The sequence below is a fragment of the Phascolarctos cinereus genome, unplaced genomic scaffold, assembly GCF_003287225.1.
Source record: "Phascolarctos cinereus isolate Bilbo 61053 unplaced genomic scaffold, phaCin_HiC Scaffold_4;HRSCAF=312, whole genome shotgun sequence".
In the NCBI taxonomy this organism is placed as follows: Eukaryota; Metazoa; Chordata; class Mammalia; order Diprotodontia; family Phascolarctidae; genus Phascolarctos; species Phascolarctos cinereus.
This window is the reverse complement of record NW_027555847.1, coordinates 652684695-652710280: the sequence shown is the minus strand read 5'-3', so window position 1 is coordinate 652710280 and position 25586 is coordinate 652684695. Positions and strand designations below refer to the sequence as shown.

At 38.9% G+C, this 25586-nt stretch overlaps 1 protein-coding gene across 1 annotated transcript in view; it reads left to right on the top strand.

The window, feature by feature from the left end:
• The window catches only part of LOC110214414 (uncharacterized), a 31719-nt gene extending 6675 nt beyond the window's left edge, over positions 1-25044 (top strand). Inside the window, exon 2 of the mRNA XM_020995332.2 lies at positions 21913-25044. Coding sequence (XP_020850991.1) covers positions 22020-23081 — 1062 coding nt within the window. The 5' untranslated portion in view covers positions 21913-22019 and the 3' untranslated portion in view covers positions 23082-25044. The remainder of the gene's footprint in view (positions 1-21912) is intronic.
• Positions 25045-25586: the final 542 nt, after the last annotated feature.

Here is a 25586-nt window from a genome sequence, read left to right as displayed (position 1 = left end):
ATAGTTTTGATAATTATTGCTTGATAGTATAATTTGAGGTCTAGAAGTGTTATTTCCCTTCATTCATACTGCTCCCCCCCATTATTTCCCTTGAGAATCTAGACTTTTTTGTTCCTTCAAATGAATTTTGTGCTATTTTGCTTAGATGTTTTGCAGTGAGCAAGTCCCCTCACCTCTCTGGGCTTCCATGAAGTGAGGCGGTTGGATTAAATGACTTCTAATCCTCCTTTCCAGTTTTAACGCTATGGCCCTATGATCTCATGAACCCCTTGATGTTTGGATTGATATAACACTAAATATGTAAAGTAATTAGGTTGTGTCATCACTTTTATCATATTAGCATAGCCCAAGTATAAACTATGAATATTCTTCCAATTATTTGTCTTTCATAATTTCTGCAGTGTTTTTTGCAGTGTGTTTTATTTATTTTAAAATCTTCATTTATTTTTAATTTTCAACATTCAAATTTATAAGATTTTGAGATCTAAATTTTTGCCCCTCCCCCTTCCCCAAGATGGCAAGCAATCTAGTATAGGCTATAGATGTACAATCATATTAAATATATTTCTACATTAGTCATGTTGTGAAAGAATAATCAGAACAAAAAGGAAAAACTATGAGAAAAGAAAAAAAAGAGAGAAAACAGTATGCTTTCATCTGCATTCAGACTCCATAGTTCTTTCTCTGGATGTAGATAGCATTTTCCATCATGAATCTTTTAAAATTGTCTTAGATCCTTGCATTGCTAAGAAGAACTAAGTCTATCAAAGTTGGCAATCGCACAATGTTGCTGTTACTACGTACAATGTTCTCCGGTTCTGCTCACTTCATTCAGCATCACTTCATTAAGTCTTTCCAGGTTTTTCCTGAAACCTGCTTGCTCATCAGTTCTTGTGGAACAATAGTATTCCATTACATTCATATACTACAGCTTGTTTAGCCATTCCCCAATTGATGAGCATCCCCTCAATTTCTAATTTATTATCACCACAAAAAGATCTCTATAAATATTTTTGTACATGTGAGTCTTTTCTCCTTTTTATGATATCTTTGGATACAGACCTAATAGTGGTATTGCTGGATCAAAGGATACACACAGTTTTATAGCCCTTTGGGCATAGTTCCAGATTGCTCTCCAGAATGATTGGATCAGTTCACAACTCCACCAACGGTGCATTGGTGTTCCAATTTTCCCACATCTTCTCCAACATTTATCATTTTCCTGTTTTGTCTTTGCAACACATATTTGTGTTGTTGTTGTTGTTGTTGTTGTTATTTTAGGCAGTGGGGTTAAGTGACTTGCCCAGGGTCACACAGCTAGTAAGTGTTATGTGTCTGAGGCTGGATTTGAACTCAGGTCCTCCTGAATCCAGGGCCGGTGCTTTATCCACTGCACCAGCTAGCTGCCCCTAAGCATATTTTATAATAGTATTTATGTCTTCAGTGTGAATTGGTAAATTAACTTCCAGATACATTTTTCAAGACAACAAGCATTTATTAAGTGCTTACTGTATGCAGCTCTTCTAGCTCTTTTCCTCCCAAGAGGGAGGCCTAAGTGCTTGAGATATGAACACAAGCAGTAACTACCTTCAAGGAGCTTACATTCTAATGGGGAAATATAAAACACAAAAGGGAGATGAAAAGTAAGATACCCTAGTTGGGCCATGGTGTTGAAGTTCAAAAAGACAAAAACACAGTCAGGAGGATAATGAAACTTGGTCATTTTGAGCCCCTCCCCAAAATAGAGTGCCCCTGGGAGATACTTACCTAATGGGAGAAGTAGAAGAACATTCCAGCGTGAGAAGACCATAGATATAGACACTGAAGGGTGAGGGGGCCCTAGGTGCTGATCGAAGTTCCATAGTGAGATTGCAGCTTAGCCATGGTATTAAAGTCTAGAAAGTTAGGAGTACAGACAGGAGGGGAATGAATTATGTAGTTATTTTGAATATGAATTTTCTTTAATTTTCTTTCTATTATTTGCTCCTGATTTTTGTTATTGTTGTATAGAAATGCCATTGATTTTTTGTGGATTTATTCTGCATCCTGTTGCTTTACTGATACTTTTAGTCATCTCAGTATCTTTGCTGATTCTTTGGAATTTTCTAAATAAACTCATGTTTTCTGCAAATAGGGTTAATTTTATCTCTTCTGATCTTTGTGCCTTTAATTTTCTCTGGTGACTTATTGTGATTGCTAGCATTTCTAAAACTATGTTAAATAATAGTAGGAAGAGGGGGCTTCAGGTAGATAGAATTTTTACAATTCTTTGTTAAATGTGCTTCATCCCTGTCCAGGAGTCTGTGATTCATACATTTTAAACTATGGTCCAGAAATCCAAATCTTATTCTCAGATACCACCTTCTTAGCCAGCTGCTTAATTCCCAAATCAGCTTTTATTTTCATTTGCCTTCAGAAAACAGCTGTGATGGGGGAAAAAGAAACAAAAAAAACACCTTGTGTCCCTTTGGTTTTCACTTTCTTGCCCAAGACTTTGTCATCTCCGGCAGTGTTTCTGGGTTCCTTCCTGTAATATTTGTGGCCTCGTGAATCACCAGACATTGTAGCCATCTATTTGACAAGTCTTCAGAGGTTCTCTGTTAAGTATTGAGTATATGCTGTAGGAAGATAGTAGTCCTCTCTGTTGTTATCAGGTCAACCAATACCCACCTCAATAGCCCTGAACAGAGAGTCACCAACTACCACCACTCTTCTTCATTTGATCCCTCCTGGATAAATCCTCACTTGCCGGCACCTGGACCACCTACTTTATCCTTCTTAAAGGACAAGTCTTCCAGGGACAAGTAGGTGTTTCCTCTTTGTAAGACCCAGCTCTCTCCTCTTCAGGAAGAACCCCCCAATTTGTTTTTGCTCCAGTAGTAAAGTGGTCATTCTTTTTTCTTCCTCTATGTGACATTTTTCTGTTCTCCAATATCCTGACCTAGGTCAGGTTTTCCCATCTTTCAGATCTTTTTCCTACTTTTCATTTCTACATTAAAACCTACTTCTAGTTTTTTGGAAACATTTCGTTGTCCCTGAAGTCATTTCTCATCTCTGAATCTGTTTCCTTACCTGTTAAATGGGTATTTAAAGCGTGTCATCTACCTGTTAACAAAACAAAACAAAATCACAAGTCCATGAGACATACGTTACAACTGGATTGATTACAAGAGACATGAACATGCATGGAGAACTCCAGGTGCGAGGATTTCATAGTCCTAATAGAAGTCTGCCTATATATGAAATTGCAACAAAGGGAGGAGGAGGAACAGCAATCTCCTGCAAATGGGAGTGGCCTAGGAGGAGGGAAAGAGCAGTAGAGGGGGGGAAAGGACCCCTCCCAAAGGGGAAGAGATGGCAAAACCAACATTCTTTTCTCTTGGGCCCTGCTAGAGGGTCCCAGCTGCACAAACAATTTCTCAGCCTGGGGGCAGACTGACTGGCGCTTGTCTTGATTCCCAAGGACACACAAAGTGTCCAGCTTGGAGTGCAAATAACAAATTAGGTCAGTTCAGGGGGGCTTCATCCTAGATATGTTTGGGACCTCCTGCATACTCTGGGTCTAGTGTTTCTAGAAAATAGAGCAACTCAAGAAGACAAGTTCAGGGGCCCCTTTGCAAGTCCTTAGGGTTGTTGTGATGAATGCACTTCTACTATAAAGCAGAACAGAAATGTGACACGCATGAATGGCTGACGGTGCAGTGGGCAGGAGTATGTAATAAATAGAAGAAATGAGGATCTTAGGACGAGAGAAGTCGGTATCTCTAAAGAGATGTTGTATTGAACTGAATTGAATTAAAGCCCCAAAGCAGAATGAGCTGATTTGAGGAAATGGTCAGTTTCCTATTATTAGAAGTCTTCAAGCTAGGGCTGTAGAGGGAATTGCTGTTCAGGTACAAGTTGTATTAAATTACCTAAGACCTCATGAAAATATGAGATTCGGAAGATTCTTTCTCTTCACTAGTGAGTACACTGCATGGGTTTGGGGTGGGGACTAGGCTAGGGTAAAAAGAGGGGGAATAGATACTGTGGGGAAATCACAGAAATACATTTTATCATTAAATTAAAAATATTATGAGGATTATTTGTAGCATGAGACCCTCAACAAGGACATGGGAATTGAAGCCTTGGAGGAGAATTTCACAGTAATACGAGCTCACATTTATGCAGTGTTTTACATTTTTACAAATACTTTACTACACGATAGGTCTTTTATATAGGTAGTGCAAAGATTATTACCCCCATATTACAGATGCGGAAACTGAGGATAGGAGAGGTGAAGTAACTTGTCCAAGGTTTCACTGCTGATCATCAAGCCTAGGTCTTCTAACTCTGAGTCCAGGGCTCTCTACACCATATAAGTTATGTTATCGAGGAGTCTACAACCTGGGTAGAAATTACTTACTTACTGATGGTTGAACTCCATTAGACTGTAAGCTTTTTGAGGTCAGGGACTGTCTTTTGCCTTGTTTTATATCCTCAACATTTTGCATGGTTCTTGGCACATAGTAGGGTACTTCATGAATGTTTATTGAATGGAACACAGTAATCCTCCCGTGAGTTCCGAAGGTGGATTATGTGATGCCATATTGGAAGAGGATGACTTCAGAGCCTGGGTCATGTTTCAGTGGGAGAATTCCCAGTAGTAAGGTAGGCAGAGCTCTACATGGAAGGCTGACTAACTGACTGGAAATTTCAAGAGAATGTGGTGGAGGTGATATATAAGCCTCTCTAAGATACAGGATGGGAAGAGCTCCCACAAAACTCAACCGCTTTCTTTAGGCTTTAAATCCTGAAAGGCTGACAAAATTTAAAAAAAATCAGTGTCTGGTGTGTCCCTTTTTCTTTGGATGCTTTTTCTTTGTCCCTATGGGCCATGTCTTCTCTGAACTTCCAGTCTTCTCCCAGCATTAAGTGCAAGGCTCTGAGTCGAGTGGGTATTAAGTGCATAAATTGAAATGAGGGAGAAATGGGTTTAGAGTTGGCCTAGGTTGCTCTTGAGTGAAGAGTTTCATCGATGTTGTTGTTCAGTTGTTTTTCAGTCCTGTCTAACTCTTCATGAGCCCGTTTGGGGTTTTCTCAGCTAGGTAGTGGAGTGGTTTGCCATTTCCTTCTCCAGATCATTTTATAGATGAGGAAACTGAGGCAAACAGGGTTAAGTGACTTGCCCAGGATCACACAGCTAGTAAGTGTCTGAGGCTAGATTTGACCTTATTTTTCTGAGTTCAGGCCTCTGTCCACTGTGCCAGCTAGCCGCTGATAGTTTTTCTTTAAAGTACATTTTGAAATCTGTTCCCTTTGTCATAATTCTTCTTGATATTTTTACCCATCTGCTCTTCTATAAGAATTTGTTATGCCTTTAGTTCTACAAATTAGGGGAAGGATTTTGGTAGGCTTTTTTTAAGCATTTCATCTGTGAATTAATTTGAGAAATAGTAACATCTTTACTATATTTGGTCTTAGCTTTCTTCAGCGCTCAATTCAGATAGAAACTATATCATCCCTGTGAGCTAAAGGAATGAACACAAGAAAGCTGTTCCAGGAACAGCTCACTGTGCCCAGTCAGCATACACCCAACATTATTCCCCTTCCATATAGCTATAGGCATATGTGTGTACTTATATGTGTATATACACACATACACACTGTATATATGTGTGTGAATATATCTCAAACATTCGTATATATATGTATATGTATATATACATAAATGTTGTCAAGGAAATCGATGTCTTGATTAAAATATCTCTCTCTGCCCTTATTTCTCCTTGATTCTCACCTTAGGTTGACTGAAGGCCAATTCAAGTTGTTTTGTCCTTGTCCTTCAACCTATATCTATCTAGCTATCTATATTCATTTATTCATTTTTGGTGAGGCAATTGGGGTTAAGTGACTTGCCCAGGGTCACACAGCTGGTAAGTACCATGTGTCTGAAGCTGGATTTGAACTCAGGTCCTCCTGACTCCAGGGCCTGTGCTCTAGCCACTGTGTTACCTAGCTGCCCCTAGCCGTTATACATTATAAGCTTCTTGAGAGGAGCATCTGTGTTATTTATCTTTGTATTTCCAATGTTGAGCACTGGACCTTGCATGCAGTGAGGGCTTAAGAAATAATGGTTGATTTGAATGTGCAATGACTCGTATCAGGAATTGTGGGAGCTATAATAATGAGTAAGACAAAGACCTAGCCCCCTAGGAGTTTGCAATTTAGCATATTGTTTTAGATACTGTCTGTACTCCTAAAACGATCTCTTTGAATAGAAAAATTATTCTTATACCTTATACCTATCCTCCCCCTGTACTCTGTGATTCAGTGACACTGGCCTCTTTGCTGTTCCTCAAACAAGATACTCCATCTCCCAAGCTACTCTAACTCCTGATTCTGGTATTTTCACTGGCTGTTCCTTGTACCTACAATACTGTCTTTCCTCACTTCTGCCTCCTCGTTTCACTAGCTTTCTTCAAGTCCCAGCTAAAATCTCACCTTTTACAGGAAGATTTTCCCAATCCCCCTTCTTACCTATCCAGTCTTCTTACGTGTCAGTCCCTTCTAAACACACTACTATCCCACTACACAGACCCACTTGGTGTTCCTTAGACACATTACTCCATCTCCCATGCATTTTTACTGCTGTTCCCCCCAGACCTGGAAGGTTCTCCCTTTTCTTCCTCTTAGCTTCTTTGGCTTCTTCTGAGGCTCAGCTCAAGTCCCACATTCTGAAGGAAGCTTTCTTCATCTCTCCCCATCTGCTCCCCAGAATCTCCTGCTAGTGCCTTCCCTCAGATCTTACCTACCATTTATATTGTATGTATCTTTTATGTTCATTGTTATTTATATGTTGTTTTCCCCATTAAGATGTGAGCTTCTTGAGGCCAAGGGTCAGTTCTGCCTTTCTTTGTATCTCCTTCACTTAAAACTGTGGCATATAATAAGTGCTTCATAAATTCTTGTTAACTGACTCAATGAACTTCTTCCCCTCCATTTTAATTATAAGGAATGGCTCTCTGAGAGGGGGAGGGAAGTGAGATACATTGGAAAATATATATGATGTAAAAAAATCAATAAAATTTTATTTTAAAATGTTTGTAAGAATTCATTGATAACTTTGGAGAAAGTAGTTTCAGTTCATTGTTGAGTTTAGAAGAAGGACTTCAGACTATTGATGGAAATGCAAAAGGAGAGGAAGTGTCTACAATGAACATAGACAGCTTTTTGCAGGAGTTCAACTAAGAAAGGAAAGAGAGATATGAGGATAGCTAGAAGAGATGGTAGGTTTTATGGAAGTTTTTTAAAGAGTGAAGTAGATTTGATCATATTTGAAGGCAGCAGAGAAAGAATAATCAGGTTGAATATTAGAGTCAGGGATGATTGAGGGAGCAGTCTTTTTGGAGAAAATGGGAGGGAATGGGATCAAGGACATATATAAAGGAGTTGGCCTTGGAAAGGAAAAGGGACACTTTGTTATTCAAAACTAGAAGAAAGAGTAAGATATGATGTCATAGGATTTTGAGGTGAGAGTTGGAGAAGAGAAAGTTCAGTGTAGATTCAGTGTAGCTCAGTGTAGATCAATTTTCTTAGTTAAGTCAGAGACTAGGGACTCAGATGAGGCCTGAGAGGGTAGGAGAAAAGGGATAATAGAACTTTAGAAGGCTTGAGGAAAGAAGAGAAGGTTTGTATCCTAAAGAGATCATAAGAAGATGGCAGAGTGAAAGCCGTGACTTGCTTGAGCTCTCCCCCAAACCCCTTCAAATACCTGTAAAAAAATGGCTCTAAACAAATTCTAAAGCAGCAGAACCCGCAAAAAGACAAAGCGAAACAAATATCCAGCCCAAGACAACCTTGGTAGATTGGAAAGGTATATCACGCCAGGCTGGGAGAGGAACGCAGTTCGGCATGGGAACTGGAACAGGCCTCAGAGGACTGAAAAGTGGGCAGCTGTGGCACTTTCCAGACTTCTCAACCCACAAACACTGAAGACAACTTAGAAGGTCAGTGGGAAAAGTCTACTTCTGGCAGTGAGAGAGAAGCTATGTCTCAGCCCCCAGCGGCTGCTTCCTGAGCTTCCAGCCCACAGACTGAGGGAGAATCAGGTGGCTGATCAGAGGGGGATTGCAAGGATCTCTCTGCTGGAGCAGAATTCTCTTGCTTTGCCCACACTTGGATCTGGGTCACAGTTCTGGGTGGCAATCCTGGGGTGAGAAGGAGCGCTGGCATAGTGAACTAGTAGTGGCTGTGGAGAGGAAACCCTCCTCACAGTTGCAAGACAGAAGAGACTGCTTGTGATCACTTATACACCAGAGCACAGACCAGGAAAGCAGTAAACACCTCGCCCCTTATCATACCACCTTTCAAGAACTGAAAATTTACGGGTCCCTACAAGTATCTCTGAAAACAGCTGTACAAACCCTTGAAGCTTGGGACAGTACATTCTCCACATTGGAAGCAGACTCTTACCTTAACAAAGAGTTTAAAACTCAAGTAATTGGTCCGGATCATGAGCAAGCAGCGCAAAAAGAGTCAGACTACATTATCTTACTTTGGTGACAAAGAAGATCAAAATATACAACCAGAAGAAGACAACAAAGTCAAAGCTCCTACATCCAAAGCCTCCAAGAAAAATATGAATCAGTCCCAGGCCTTGGAAGAGCTCAAAAGGGATTCTGAGAAGCAAGTAAGAGAAGTAAGGAAAAACTGGGAAGAGAAATGAGAGTGATGCAAGAAAATCATGAAAAACAAGTCAACAGCTTGCTAAAGGAGACCCAAAAAATACTGAAGAAAATAACACCTTAAAAAATAGCCTAACCCAAATGGCAAAAGAGGTCCAAAAAGCCAATGAGGAGAAGAATGCCCTAAAAAGCAAAATTGGCCAAATGGAAAAGGAAGTCCAAAAGATTACTGAAGAAAATACTTCCTTAAAAATTAGAATAGAGCAATTGGAAGCTAGTGACTTTATGAGAAATCAAGACACTGTAAAACAAATCCAAAAGAATGAAAAATTAGAAAACAATGTGAAATATCTCATTGGAAAAACAACTGACCTGGAAAATAGATCCAGGAGAGAGAATTTAAAAATTATTGGACTATCTGAAAGCCATGATCAAAAAAAGAGCCTAGACATCATCTTTCAAGAAATTATCAAGGAAAACTGCCCTGATATTAGAACCAGAGGGCAAAATAGAAATTGAAAGAATCCACAGATCTCCTCCTGAAAGAGATCCCCAAAGGAAAACTCCTAGGAATATTGTAGCCAAATTCCAGAGTTCCCAGGTCAAGGAGAAAATATTACAAGCTGCCAAAGAAACAATTCAAGTATGTGGAAACACAATCAGGATAACACAAGATTTAGCAGCTTCTACATTAAAGGACGCAGGGCATGGAATATAATATTCCAGAGGGCAAAGGAGATAGGATTACAACCAAGAATCACCTACCCAGCAAAACTGAGTATAATCCTTCAGGGGAAAAAATGGTCATTCAGTGAAATAGAGGACTTTCAAGCATTCTTGATGAAAAGACCAGAGCTAAATAGAAAATTTGACTTTCAAATACAAGACTCAAGAGGAGCATGAAGAGGTAAACAGGAAAGAGAAACCATAAGAGACTTACTAAGGTTGAACTGTTTACATTCCTGCATGGAAAGATGATATTTATAGCTCATGAAACCTTTGTCAGTATTAGGGTAGTTGGAGGGAAAAAATTATATGTATAGATAGATATAGATAGATAGATAGATAGATAGGCACAGGGTGAGTTGAAGATAAGGGTCATATCTGGAGAATAAAATTAAGAGGTGAGAGGGGATTATACTAGGAGAAGGAGAAAGGGAGAGGTAGAACAGGGTAATTTATCTCACAAAAAAACAAAAAAGAAAAGGGGAAACGGGGGAAGGTGAGAGGGAATGAGTGAATCTTATTTTCATAAGATTTGGCTTATGGAGGGAATAATGCACACACTCAATTGGTTATGGAAATCTGTCTTACCCTACAGGAAAATAGGGGGGAAGGGACAAGAGAGCAGGGGATGATAGAGAGGAGGGCAGATTGGGAAAGGGGTAATCAGAAGCAAATACTTCTGAGGAGGGACAGGGTCAAAAGAAAGACTATAATAAATGGGGGGAGCAGGTTAGGTTTAAGGGAAATAGAGTTAGTTTTTCACAATATGTCTACTATGAAAGTGTTTTGCATAACTGCACATTATAACCTATATTGAGTTGCTTGCCTTTTCAATGAGGGTGGATGGGGAGGGAGGAAGGGAGAAAATTTGGAGACCAAAGTTTTAAAAATACATTTAAAAAAAGTGTTTTCACATGCAACTGGGAAATAAGAAATACAGGAAATGGGGTACAGAAATCTATCCTGCTCTACAGGAAAATAGAAGGGGAGAGAGAGAAGGGAGGACAGACTAGGGGAAGGGGTATTCAGAATGCATGCCATCTTGGGGTGGGGAGAGGGAGAAGATGGGGTGAAAATTTGGAACTCAAAATCTTGTAGAAGTAAATAAATAAATAAATTTATTTTTTAAAAAAGAAAGATTATAAAAATGGGAAAAGGACCCACCTGTACAAAAATATTTATAGCAGCTCTTTTTATGATGGCCAAGAATTGGAAATTGAGGGGATCCCAATCAGTTGGGGAATGGCTGAACAAGTTGTAGTATATGAATGTAATGGAATACTATTGTGCTATAAGAAATGATAAGCAGACAGACTTCAGAAAAACCTGGAAAGACTTATATGAACTGATGCTGAGTGAAGTGAGCAGAACCTGGAGAATATTGTACACAGTATCAGCCACATTGTGAGATGACTAACTTTCATAGACTTTGCTCTTCTCAGCAATGCAAGGATCTAAGATCTAAGACAACTCGAAAAGATTCATGATGGAAAATGTTGTCCATATCCAGAGAATGAACTATGGAGTCTGAATGCAGATTGAAGCATACTATTTGCTCTCTTTTGTTATTGTTGTTATTTTGTTTTGTTTCTTCTTTCTCCTGGTTCCTCCCATTGGTTCTAATTCTTCTTTACAACATGACTAATATGAAAATTTAAAAAAAAATAGCTGCCATTTTTTGATGCCCCAGGTGCTAGATTTAGAAGATGTTCTTTCCTAGGCATTTAAAATTCTATAGCACAGCAAATCCATCAAAGATGTATTTTTTTTTTTGCTTGGTATAGGTACATCCTTACAGTGGCTTGGAGATTGTTTTGTTTCTTGAAGCTTAGGCCAGCAAAGAAAAGTTCTGGCAACATCATTAAACTAAAAAGGCTTTGAGTTCAGGCCCAGAGATGGGCAGTATGATTATCATTCAAAGACAAGTCTAAGTGAAGAGAGGCACATTACCAGAAGACTGGATACCCAGCGAAGAATTTTTTGGGCCATAGTAACACAGGAATCTACTTAAGGTGTTGATGAGTGGCAAACTTTGCCAGTAGGGGGATCCGCACAAGCCAAATCACAGATCCTTGCAGTGTTAAATAAGTGGGGTCATAGTCTTCTAACCAAAAACTGTTTGACAAAGTAATAAGAGTATTATTAGAAGCCACACTCAGATTATATATACTGTAAAAGCCACATATAGGATGGTAAATGCAGCCAGTATCTTCTAGACCAATGTTGAAAAGGCTACATTGTCCAATCATGAAAAAAAGTGGGAAGCCTTCACTAATAAAATCAAACCTCTTTCTAGAGACCCCCCTGTTTCAGCTCTCTAAGTGGTGAACGGGCATGGTAAGCATTTGATTTCTCATAATGGTCAGCCCTGCGGGTGAGTCAGGAAGGCTACCAAAAAGATGAAGGAATGAGGTTTTGTCCTTTAGCAATATGGAGGGCAAGGAGAAATTTCCAGTGCCACGTGGAGACTTTGTTATATTTGACCATGTGTGTGCACAAAATGTGAGTTGGTGTTTATCCTGAAATAAAGAAGCCTAGAGAAATATATCTCTTTGATTCTTCAAGTTACCTTGGAGAATGAATCATTCCCTGAAAGAATGGAAGAAATATTTTAAGGAGGAAACAAGAATGAAGAGGATTTAAAGAGAGCAAAGACCAAAAAAAAGTATGTCCCAGAAGAGAAAGAAAGAGCGAAAGAGCACTGAATATTTGGATCTGAGTAATAAGAACGAGGCTTTCCCTGTTGATGGGAAAGATGCTCCAACAAAAGATGACATAAACACAAGTGACCTTGGTTGAGAGAAATGATAAAAGAAAGTTTTTTCACTGAAGTCTTTGGCACTGTCAAATGGATCAACATCAGAAACTTATGGGATTTTGTCAATGGAAATTATGTTTGAGAAGCGTGACCATCTGCATGGCCACCACAACCCAAGGACCATGAGACTTTTCCATCTGATTTGCAGCTGAAATCTTCCCTATGTGTTGTCTCCTCGATATATTGTGAGCTCCTTGAGAGCAGTGACTGTCGTACTGTTCTATTTGTATCCCCAGTGCTTTGTACCCAGGAAGCACTTAATAAATGTTATTCATTCATCCACTGAAAGAAGAAGAGAGAAGTAATGCTATCTTCTGAATTGCAGCTACCTCCCAGGGTTATTGTGAGAATAAAATGAGATAATATTTGTAAAGTGCTTTGTAAATCTTAAAGCATTATATAAGTGCTAGCTATATTATTATTAATAATAATAAATCCCTTCTGAGCAATATTGTTGACCTAACATGGAGAGATTTTCTGTCCTCCTGGGATTGCTAAGAATTATAAAATCCTGGGCAAAATCTGAAGACCAGGGACGTATAGGTGTTATTTTCATTATTATTGCCAACTGAAGGTATGGGATTCAGAACAGAAAGGAATATTTGGGAAGGGAACATAAATCACATGTTAAAAACTGGATGAACTAGAAATCCTGACGTAGAAAAGGCAATATTATTGAGTAGATCATGCACTAGACTTGGAAACAGGGTTCAAATTCTGCCTTTGACACCATGGATAAGTCACTTAACCTCTCCAAGCCTCAGTTTCCTCATCTGCAAAATGAAAGGGTTCAGATCTGATGAACTTTAAGGCCTTTCTAGCCCTAAGTCTATGATCCTGTGAGGCAAATGGGAAACTACACATGACAGGACTATAGCTCTAAAAGGGTATAGATCTTAGTCAAAAGGAATGAAATATAGGGAGCAATAAAGCAGCATTTATATTAAGATAAGCACACATGAGAAAATTTGAGTTCTCAGGGGTGAAATCAGGATAGAGAGCATTTAGATACAAGTCAGTGGAGATAGGAACATAAATGATACTGTCTTAGAATATACTATAGACCACCTGAAGGAGTTAAATGAAGAGTTTAGAAAATTATAGGAATGTGACATTCCTGGAATGAGACTTCTGCCTGATTCTGCAATTTAGAATCTGCTCCCTCTAATACCCAGGTCTCCTGCTGTGGGACTTATGCAGTGCTTTGCTGGTTTGTGACTTATGAACCAAGATTTCCTCATCTCTTTTTGACCCAGAGATAGTAACACACTTGCTCCCTGGCCTCAGCCATGGTGAAATTGGACAGTTTCTTTGAGCTATCCTAGAGACCGTTTCTCTCAACACCCCAGTGTCAGTGTCCCTAAAGTTTTCTTACTGGCAGGGAGAGACCTAAATAGCTAGTAATTTAGAATCTATCCTTTATACCTAGATGTCTCCCCTATAACCTACCTCCCTTCATCCATTCCTTCCTGCTCTTCCATCAGAGAGCTTATCCACTCCCTCACAGCTAGACCTCTAGAGCTTTTTAACTCCACCTGTTCCTTTAGACTGAAGACTAGAACTGAGCTGTGATACAGCACCGGGTTTCCAGCATAAACCAACACATCTTTTGTCCTTCAATTTAATTCAGCAAAAATGTATTTCACATATACTATGTAAAAAGCAATCTCTATGCTCAGTACCCAGGAATGCAAATCTAGCCTTGAGGCACTGATGCGGGGCACATAGGGCATGGGGTTCTGCAGCACTTCCACTTTTGTAGACTATGTAGTTTGGACATTCCATGAAGCACACTCTCAGTACCCCTGAACATTTCCAGGGATATAGTTTGGACCAGGTTCCGTCCTGGGGAACTTGACCTTTGGTGAGAAGGGGCTCTTTTTTCCCACACTTATTGTCTCCTTAAGCCCTCCTCCCCAAGGACAATTTTAATTGTAGCAAATTAAATTATGGATCATAAGTCTGGGATTTCCTTAAAGGGGAGAAAAAGAAATACTCAATATACAATATAAATCAAGTTTGGAATAGATAATTTATTCCTGTTCACATAAGAAAAACTAAAAAACAGAGTAGGATTTAGTAATTTGACATGTAACTACTATTACAATCTGCTAGGAGGTTAATGTTTTAACCTCATAAATATACGAAACAGTTTTTTAAGGCTGTTCGTGAGGCATTTTATATCTCACCCCAGCTCAGCACTATCACTTCATTCCAAACCCAACCTCAGCTGCTTCCACAATCCACTGCTCTGCCACTACCAATGGTTCCGGCAGACATAGCCCTCCAGCCCTTTCAAACTCTTAAGGTCTGTTCCAAGGCTAGACATTTCCAAGCCTCCATCTTGGGAAATAAGATCAAGAAAGAACAAATACCAAAGGGGCAAAGGCAGCCAAGACCCTTGGTACAAGCCCTTCTAATTTTAAATCCATGTTCCATGTGAAGAGCAGTAGCAGGATAGCCATGATACCTATCCTTCTCTACTTCTTTGTTGTTCAGTTATTTCACTCATGTCCTACTCTTAATGACCCCGTTGGGACTTTTCCTGGCAAAGATACTGAAGTAGTTTGCCATTTCCTTCTCCAGCTCATTTTACGGATGAGGAAACTGAGGCAAACAGGGTTAAGTGACTTGTCCAGGGTCAGACAGCTAGTAAGTGTCTGAGGCTGGATTTGAATCAGGTCTTCCTGACTCCTGGCCCAGTGCTCTATCCACTGCATCACCTAACTGCCCTTCTCTACTTCTGTGGGCCAAGCCAGAAGCTACTTTTTTTTTTTAACAGATGCAGCACCCTGTTCCCCTATTTCAGTCATGGGGAGTAGTTTACATCCTTCTAAAATGGCAAAGTCCTTTCAGTTGGTCCATCACATGACTAGAAGCAGCCAGGGAGTTCAACATCCCCAGTAGGCTCAAATGATGAGTCACCACGCCCTTGGAATTCCTGGATATGTTTAGGGGTACTGAGAGTGTACTCCATGGAATGGCCCAGAGACAGTTACAACATGGACCTTGCTTTCAAGGAGCTTACAAGCTAATGGATGGGGACAACACAAGTGTGTTAATAATTGAGACAAAGAAGAGTGATATAAGTGCAAATGAGATTTCTGAGAAATGAGAGATCACTTTTACTTGGTGAGGGTATCCTTCTTGGATGAGATGGCACCTGCATTGGACCTTGAAGGCAGGAAAGAGCTACAACAGATAATGGTATCCATTCCACGGATGGAGGTGGTATGATTAAAGTGGTTAGAGTGGTAGACCTGGAGTCAGGAAGACTTGAGTTCAAGTCTGTCCTTAGACACTTGTTAGATGTGTGACCCTCAGCAAGTCACTTAACCCCTGTTTGCCTCATCTGCAAAACAGGCATAATAATAGCACCTACCTCCCAAGGTTGTTGTGAAAATCAAATGAGATAATTGTAAATCATTTAGCGTAGTGCCTAAAACATAGTAAGCTCATTCTCTCTCTCTCTCTTCATATACGTACACACACATACATACACAAATATATATATATATATATACATATATGTAAGCTATGATTATTATAGGAGAAGGCAGGACAAGACAGGGAAATGGAGAATATGAAATACACAAAGAACAATATTAATTAGTACCGGGAAAGACTTGAAGGCCAAAACTAAGAATTTATATGGAAGAGTGGGTTTTAAACCACCCCACCCCATTTTGTATTTTTTGTTTTCTTTTTTAATATAAATTTATTTATTTTCAGTTTTCAATATTTACTTCCACAAGATTTTGAGTTCTAAATTTTCACCCCATCTCATCCCTCCCCCCACCACAAGATGGCATGCATTTTGAATATACCTTCCCCTAGTCTGTCCTCTCTTCTATCTCTTCCCCCCTTCTCTTATCCCCTTCCCCTTCTATTTTCCTATAGGGCAGGACAGACTTCTGTACCCCATTTCCTGTATTTCTTATTTCCCAGTAGCAAGTGAAAACATTTTTTTTAAACATATGTTTTTAAAAAACTTTAGGTTTCAATTCTTCTCCCTTCCTCCCTCCCCAACCACCCTCATTGAAAAGGCAAGCAACTTAATATAGGGTATACATGTGTAGTTATGCAAAACACTTCCACAGTAGACATGTTGTGAAAAACTAACTCTATTTCCCTTAATCCTATCCTCCCCTCCCATTTATTCTGTTCTTTCCTTTGACCCTGTCCCTCTTGAGAAGTATTTGCTTCTGATTACCCTCTTTCCCAATCTGTCCTCCTCTCTATCATCCCCCTGCTCTCTTTTCCCGTAGGGTAAGACAGATTTCCTTACCCAATTGAATGTGTATGTTATTCCCTCCATGAGCCAAATCCTATGAGAATAAGATTCACTCATTCCTTCTCACCTTCCCCCATTTCCCCTCCATTGTAAGAGCATTTTCTTTTCTGTTTTTTTTTTTGTGAGATAATTTACTCCATTCTACGTCTCCCTTTCTTCTTCTCCAAATATAATCCTCTCTCATCCCTTAATTTTATTCTCCAGATATGACCCCTTAATCTTCAACTTGCCCTGTGCCATCTATCTATCTATCTATCTATCTAATCTATCTGCCTATACATACATATAATTTTTTTCCTCCAACTACCCTAATACTGACAAAGGTCTCATGAGTTATAAACATCATCTTTCCATGCACGAATGTAAACAGTTCACTTAATAAGTCTCTTATGATTTCTCTTTCCTGTTTACCTCTTCATGTTCCACTTGAGTCTTGTATTTGAAAGTCAAATTTTCTATTTCAGCTCTGGTCTTTTCATCAAAATGCTTGAAAGTCCTCTATTTCACTGAATGACCGTTTTTTCCCCTGAAGGGTTATACTCAGTTTTGCTGGGTAGGTGATTCTTGTTTGTAATCCTATCTCCTTTGCCCTCTGGAATATTATATTCCATGCCCTGCGGTCCTTTAATGTAGAAGCTGCTAAATCTTGTTTATCCTGATTGTGTTTCCACATACTTGAATTGTTTCTTTCTGGCAGCTTGTAATATTTTCTCCTTGACCTGGGAACTCTGGAATTTGGCTACAATATTCCTAGGAGTTTTCCTTTGGGGATCTCTTTCAGGAGGAGATCGTGGATTCTTTCAATTTCTATTTTGCCCTTGGTTCTAATATCAGGGCAGTTTTCCTTGATAATTTCTTGAAAGATGATGTCTAGGCTCTTTTTTTGATCATGGCTTTCAGATAGTCCAATAATTTTTAAATTCTCTCTCCTGGATCTATTTTCCAGGTCAGTTGTTTTTCCAATGAGATATTTCACATTGTTTTCTAATTTTTCATTCTTTTGGATTTGTTTTACAGTGTCTTGATTTCTCATAAAGTCACTAGTTTCCAATTGCTCTATTCTAATTTTTAAGGAAATATTTTCTTCAGTAATCTTTTGGACTTCCTTTTCCATTTGGCCAATTTTCTTTTTAGGGCATTCTTCTCCTCATTGGCTTTTTGGACCTCTTTTGCCATTTGGGTTAGGCTATTTTTTAAGGTGTTATTTTTTCAGTATTTTTTTGGGTCTCCTTTAGCAAGCTGTTGACTTGTTTTTCATGATTTTCTTGCATCACTCTCATTTCTCTTCCCAGTTTTTCACTTACTTCTCTTACTTGCTTCTCAGAATCCCTTTTGAGCTCTTCCAAGGCCTGGGACTGATTCATATTTTTCTTGGAGGCTTTGGATGTAGGAGCTCTGACTTTGTTGTCTTCTTCTGGTTGTATATTTTGATCTTCTTTGTCACCAAAGTAAGATAATGTAGTCTGACTCTTTTTGTGCTGCTTGCTCATGATCCTGACCAATTACTTGAATTTTAAACTCTTTGTTAAGGTAAGAGTCTGCTTCCAATGTGGAGAATGTACTGTCCCAAGCTTCGGGGGTTTATATAGCTGTTTTCAGAGATACTTGTAGGGACCCGTAAATTTTCAGTTCTTGAAAGGTGGTATGATAAGGGGCGAGGTTTTTGCTCCTTTCCTGGCCTGTGCTGCGGTCTGTTAGTGACCACAAGTATTCCTTTCTGTCCCATAATTGTGAGGAGGGGTTTCTCTCCACAGCCACTACAAGCTCCACCACGCCAGCGCTCCTCCTCACCCCAGCACCACCACCCAGAACTGTGACCCAGATCCACACACGGGCAAAGCAAGAGATTCCTGCCTCAGCACTGGCAAAGAGATCCCTGCAATCCCCCTCTGATCAGCCACCTGATTGCCCCTCAGTCTGTGGGCCAGAAGCTCAGGAAGCAGCTGCCCACCCCAGGGCCACTATCTTGGGGAACTGGATCTGAGACCTCACCTTCCTCTCTCAGCACCGCAGAAACACACTTTTCCCACTGACCTTCTAAGTTGTCTTTGGCATTCGTGGATTGAGGAGTCTGGAAACCACTACAGCTGCCCATGATTCAGTCCTCTGAGGCCTGCTCCAGGTTTGGTGCAGCCTGCGTGCCCACGCCATACTGCGCTCTGCTCCCAGTCATTCACGATATACCTTTCTGATCAATCATCCAGGTTTTCTTGGGCTGGAAATTTGTTTCACTCTGTCTTTTTATGGGTTCTGCTGCCTTAGAATTTGTTTAGAGCCATTTTTTATAGGTATTTGGAGGGGTTTTTCCCCACCCCATATTGTTGTTGTTGTTGAGTTGTTTTACTTGTGTCTAACTCTTTGTGACCTCATTTGTGGTCATAAAGGCTTGACACGGTTGTCTGCAGCAGTGATTGTGATTCCAAGGTGTGAAACAAAACCATGTCACAAATTGATGGTAGGAGTCCATAATCCTTAAAAGACTCAGTAGGGACAGGTCCTTCTAATTAGCCAAGTGCTGATCAGCCATGACTGATGGACTCTTTATCCATAGCCCATGCAGGGCCAGCTGCATTGTCAGAGAAAGGAGAAACTAGATTGAAAGAGATGGGTCTACTTTGTTTGATCTAGAACTATTCCTTTTGCAATAAGGTGAAAATGAGGCTCTTCAACTTACCCAAAGTATTTTTTTCTCCACCTTCTAGCTTTTGCTTTGGGTACCTACTTCTTGATAATTGTTCTTTTGATCTATTCTGGACTTTTTAAGAAAAATAAATATGAAAAGAAAAAAAGTTTAGAGTCAGTCAAATAGCCACACTTGAGATCCTAGAGGGCCACATGTGGCCTCAAGGCCACAGGTTCCCCACCCCTGGTAAGGTCACACAGAAAATCAATGACAGAAGTGAGACTGGAACTAAATTGTTTGACTCTCAGAGCTCCTTCCACTGTGCTGTCTCCTTAAGCAACCCAAGGGACTTGTATCACCTAGGCCAGGAAGAATCAAGACTGAGCCAGAGAAACCACTTCAGTCCCCTGTTGACTTTTCCTCCTTTCATTTCTGACTGTTCCACACCTATTCTGCAGATATCAAAGCTATATACTTCTTTTAAATAACTATTACTCCCCTAACCCCATCATTTTTGTTGATAATAGCTACTTCCCTTGCTATTAACAACAACAAAAAAGATGTTAACAAAACCAACTGACACAGGTACTGTGTGACAACATATAAAATATTTTGCTTCCATAGTCCCCATTTCTGTACCAAAAAGAGGAAAATGTATTTCATCATGTTTTCTTTTTTTAAATTTTATTTTTAGCTTTCAGAATTCACTTTCATAAGATTTTGAGTTCAAAATTTTCTCCCCATCTCTCCTCTCCTCCCACCCCAACATGGCATGCAATTTGACATAGGCTCTACATATACATTCATATTGAACCTATTTTTATATTAGTCATGTTGTAAAGAAGAATTACAACCAATGGGAGAAACCACAAGGAAGAATAAACAAAAGAAAAAAGAGAGAGAGCAAATAATATGCTTTGAACTGCTTTCAGACTCCATGGTTTTTTTTTTCTGGATGTGGACAGTATTTTCCATCATGAGTCCTTTGGAGTTGTCTTAGATCTTTGCATTGCTAAGAAGAGATGAATCTATCAAAGTTAGTTATCTCACATTATGGCTGTTACTGTGTACAATGTTCTCCTGGTTCTGCACACATCACTCATCATCAGTTCATTCAAGTCTTTCTAGGTGTTTCTGAAGTCTGCCTGCTCATCATTTTTTATAGCACAATAGTATTCAATTACATTCATATATCACAATTTGCTCAGCCATTCCCCAACTGATGGGCATCCCCTCAATTTCCAGTTCTTTACCACCACAAAAAGAGTTGCTATAAATATTTTTGTATATGTGGGTCCTTTCCTCATTTGTATGATCTCTTTGGGATATAGACTTAGAATTGCTATTGCTAGGTCAAAAGGTATGCACATTTTTATAGCTCTTTAGGCATAGTTCCAAATTGCTCCCCCAAAATGGTTGAACCATTTCACAACTCCAACAACAATGTATTAGTGTTCCAATTTTCCCACATCTTCTCCAACATTTATCATTTTCCTGTTTTGTCATGTTAGCCAATCTGATAGGTGTGATGTGGTTGGTACCTCAGAGTTGCTTTGATTTGCATTTCTCTAATCAATAGTGATTTAGAGCAATTTTTCCTGTGACTATAGATAACTTTAATTTCTTCATCTGAAAACTGCCTGTTCATATCCTTTGACCATTTATCAATTGGGTAATGACTTGTATTCTTATAACTTTGATTCAGTTCTCTATATATTTTAGAAATGAGGCCTTTATCAGAGACACTGGTTGTAAAAATTCTTTCCCAGTTTTCTGCTTCCCCCCTAATCTTGGTCGCATTGGCTTTGTGCAAAAACTTTTCAATGTAATGTAATCAAAATTATCCATTTTGCATTTCATAATGTTCTCTATCTCTTGTTTGGTCATAAATTCTTCACTTCTTCATAAATCTGACAGGCAAACTATTCCTTGCTCTCCCATTTTGCTTATAGTATCAGCCTTTACATCTAACTCATGTACCCATTTTGATTTTATTTTGGTATGCAGTGTAAAATGTTTCTGCCAGATTTTTTTCCAGTTTTCCCAGCAGTTTTTGTCAAATAGTGAGTTCTTATCCCAGAAGCCAGAGTCTTTGAGTTTATCAAACAGTAGATTACTATAGTCATTGACTATTATGTCTTGTGTACCTAACCTATTCCACTGATCCACCACTTTATTTCTTATCCAGTACCTAGTAGTTTTGATGACTACTTCTTTATAATACAACTTAAGATCTGGTATGGCCAGGCCACCTCATCACGTTTTCTGAGACCTATATTAGTCACTGCAATTAATCTGAGTCCAACTGCCTTTTAGTGTTCCGTGTGGCTAAATTATTATAGTTATTTTGTATATCATACTGGTTTTTCTCATTTCACTCTATATCAGTTCATATAAGTCTTCTCATGGTTTCCTGAATTCCTTGTATTTGTCATTTTTTATGGGGCAATAATATTCTATCACATTCATATACTGCAGTTTGTTCAACCATTCACTAATCAATGGGAATGCCACTTTGTGCCAGTTTGTTTGGTACCATAAAAAAAATGCTGCTACAAATATTTTAGCATATATGAGACCTTCCTGTCTTTGATTTTTTTTAGGATTTATGCACAGTGGTAAAGGCTGCTAGGTCAGAGGATATGAATTGGTTAATGACTTTCCTTGTATAATTCCAAATTATTAACCACTACTTTTTATGGTGATTTTTTTCCCACTTCAACAACTTCTTTTATTCTATCATAGGAATCACATAAAAGTTTACAATTTCTTTTTATCTTTGCAGATTCTGAAGTAATTGCTGAAAATAAGCAGCCTGCTCCAAAGTGGGAATTTTATGAAGAAATAGGACCTCAGGGGATGATATCAATAAGACACTGAAGAGGTGATCCCATGGCATATAAGTTTGGGGATCCTTGTGCACATGAAGGCAGATTAAAGAGAAAGCAAGAAGATCCACCTGGGCAGAAACTGAGGAAATTCCTTTCTCAGGATGTAGATTTCACAGAAATAACCATTGTCCACAGGAAAAACTCCTTGGTAGAGAGAGTCAAAGAATGTAATGAATTTTGTAGGAACTTAAAGCTGAACTCAAACTTCATAACACATCAGAAAAAAACTATAGAAGAGAAAGTCCATAAGTGTGACATTTGTGGCAAAAATTTCAAATATAATTCAGATTTAATTGTACATAAAAGAATTCATGCTGGAGAGAAACCTTATGAATGTGATAAATGTGGGAAAACATTTAGCCAGAGCTCACATCTTAGTAGACATAATCAAATTCATACTGGTGAGGAAGCCCATAAGTGTGATACATGTGAAAGAAATTTCAAGTACAATTCAGACTTAATTATCCATAAGAGAATTCATACGGGGGAGAAACCTTATAAATGTGATGAATGTGGGAAAACCTTTCGCCAGAGCTCACACCTTAATAGACATCGTCGAATTCACACTGGAGAGAAACCCTATGAGTGTGATGAATGTGGAGAAGCTTTTGGACTCAAATCACACCTTTTTTTACACAAGAGAATTCACACTGGAGAGAAACCTTATAAATGTAATGAATGTGGAAAGACGTTTAGCCGAAGCTCCACCCTTATTCAACATCAACAAATTCATACTGGAGAGAAACCTAACCAGTGTAAGGAATGTGGAAAAGCTTTTGGATTAAAATCACATCTTATTTTGCATCAGAGAATTCACACTGGGGAAAAACCTTATAAATGCAATGAATGTGGGAGAGCTTTTAGTAGGGCCTCAACACTTATTCAACATCAAATAATCCATACAGGAGAGAAGCCTTATAAATGTAATGAATGTGGGAAAGCCTTCAGTCAAAGCTCACCATTAACTCAACATCAAAAAATTCATATAGGAGAGAAGCTCCATGAATTTTTTCGATGTGACAAAGCCTTCAGTCTAAGTTCAAACCTTTTTCAACATCAGTGAGTTCACACTGGAGAAAAAAAAAACATGAATATAAAATGTGAAAAAACTGTAATCAGAGCTCTAGCCTTATTCTACATCAGAGAGTTTACACTGGAGATAAACCATACAAATGTGCTGAAGTTGGCAAAGCTTTTGGTTTCAACTCTTACCTTACTTAACATCAGAAATTCCTATCCAATAAACAACTTAACGTATTGTAAATGGGGGAAATCCTTGAACTGGAGCTCAACCTTTACTTAACATCAATCAATTTATATAGGAGAGAAATCCCAGTATAATTAATGGAGTTAAGCTTTTAATCAGAACTTACAATTTAGCCTACATCAAAGAATTTATATTGGGGAGAAAACTCATGAATGTAATGCATGTGGGAAAATCTTTTAATCAATTATTCAGAAAGCTTTATTAATTGCCTGCCATGTTCCAGGCACCTTGCTGGATGCTGGCAGTACAAACAGAAAAGTGAGACAGTCTTTACCTTCCAGGAGATCTTCATACAGCATCGTAAAATTTACACTGGAGAGAATCCTCTTAAGTGCAATAAATGTTGTTCACAGCTCAAGCCTTATTATAGACTAGCAAGTTCACAATGGAGAGATACCTTGTGTATAGTGAATATGTAAAAGCTTTTAGTTATAATCCAAATATTCTCCATTGGAGAATTTACACTGGAGAGAAATTTTATGAACATAATGAGTGTAGGAAGGCCTCAAGCTTCTTCCTCACCATACTGAAGACCATAAAATTCATAGTGGAGAAAACCCTATAAAATGTAATAAATTTTCAGAAAGCCTTCATTTAGGTTTCAGATAAATATGTTGGAGAAAAGTTCTGTCATTGTAAAGAATATTTTAAAAAAAGCCTTTAGTCAAAGCTCACAACTTATATTCCATCAGAAAATTCATACTGGATAGAATTCCCATAAATATAATCTGAAAAAATATTTCATTTGGACATTGTTTTATTTGATAACATGAAGTTTATATTGAATGAAATGAAAAGGCATTTAAGTACTTACTATGTGACCAGCTACTGTGATGTAAGCACTGATGATACAAAAGCAAAGACAATCCATGTCCTCAAGGAACTTACACTCTAAAAGGGGAGGACAATACACATTGGGGAGTAGAGGTTAAGATGGAGCACTTTGGCTCTCAATGTGTGTGCAAGGGGAGGGGGGGTATTAGGGAGTAGATTGGCACACACACCTCTTCCAGTATCAAGGGCAGAGTTGATTTGACTGTGATTCCAGAAATGGAGCAAAGGTAGAGTACATGTAGGGTGTCAAGGGTGCTGAAGGCTGTTGAAAAGATGGCTGGAGAATAAGGAAAGAAGTGAAGCATGGCTGGGGTTTTCCTGGACTACTGAAGAGACTATGAACATAATGAATGTAAGAAAGCTTTCAGTGGTACAAGTAGTCTCTGATTTACATACACCAGACTCAAGAATGTGCTTTACATATAGATGGCCACCTAGGAATCCTACTTCAGCCCTATCTTTCCTCACCTTCCCTAAGGAAGTCTAGGATAGGTGGCAGAATCAGTATTGAGGAAAGTGAACCCTGCTGCATTTTACCTTTCTTCCCAACATTGGTAGAATCAGTTCAATTCCACAAATATTTATTATGTGACTACTATGTGCATTATGTTAGTTTCTGGTGATTCGAAGTTGAAAAATGACATGGGCTCTGACTATAGTCTCATGGTTGACAGTTATGATATGTACACAGATAAGTAAGTATGATGCAATGTAGAATATGTTAAGGACAAAGGAGACATCTAAAGTTCCATAAGAGATTTGAAGAACAAGAAACAGTTTTCAACTATGATGAAATAAGAAAGGCTTTGTGAAAAGCCTGGGGATTGAATAATTAGTGCCCCCAGTTTCATCTGCTAATCCTGCCCTGGTCCCCATTGTGCTCTCTTCTTCAGAGCTTTACCCCTTTATAAAGTTCCCAAGATCACCTGAGTCTGACTTTTCCTTTGAAATATAAATGAATCATCAGTCCTTCCTCCCGTTATAGATTGAGAGTTTGTAGGGAAAAAAAATTAGAAAAGCAGGTTTGGGAGTGGCCTGAGGCAGACTTTTCCTCTGTATCTATTTTTATTCATTATTCACAGTAAAAAAAAAAAGTTCATAAACTTTAATTGGGCTGTATGTTTGCTTCAAGGACAGAAGAGCAAGGTTTGAGTTAGAGGACTCTTCTGTAGTGAATAAAGGAAGAAAACAACTGTAGATAGAAGCTATATAGGTGAAAGCAGTAGAAGAGGAAATATGCAGACAAATCTGTTGGGACCCACAAATAAAAAGAAAAAAGTCAATAGGAACTGGAAATGGCAAGAAATTTCCTTGGGACTAGGGGAGTTCCACCAAAAGTAATATCTGGTTCCCACATCTCTTTCCCCTTAAAACTGTCCCAAGTCATTCCCTACCTCACCCTCTGGTTCCAATACTTTTTCTACCCCTTACCTTCACCAGGGCTGCAGTCCCTACTCTGGGCCACAG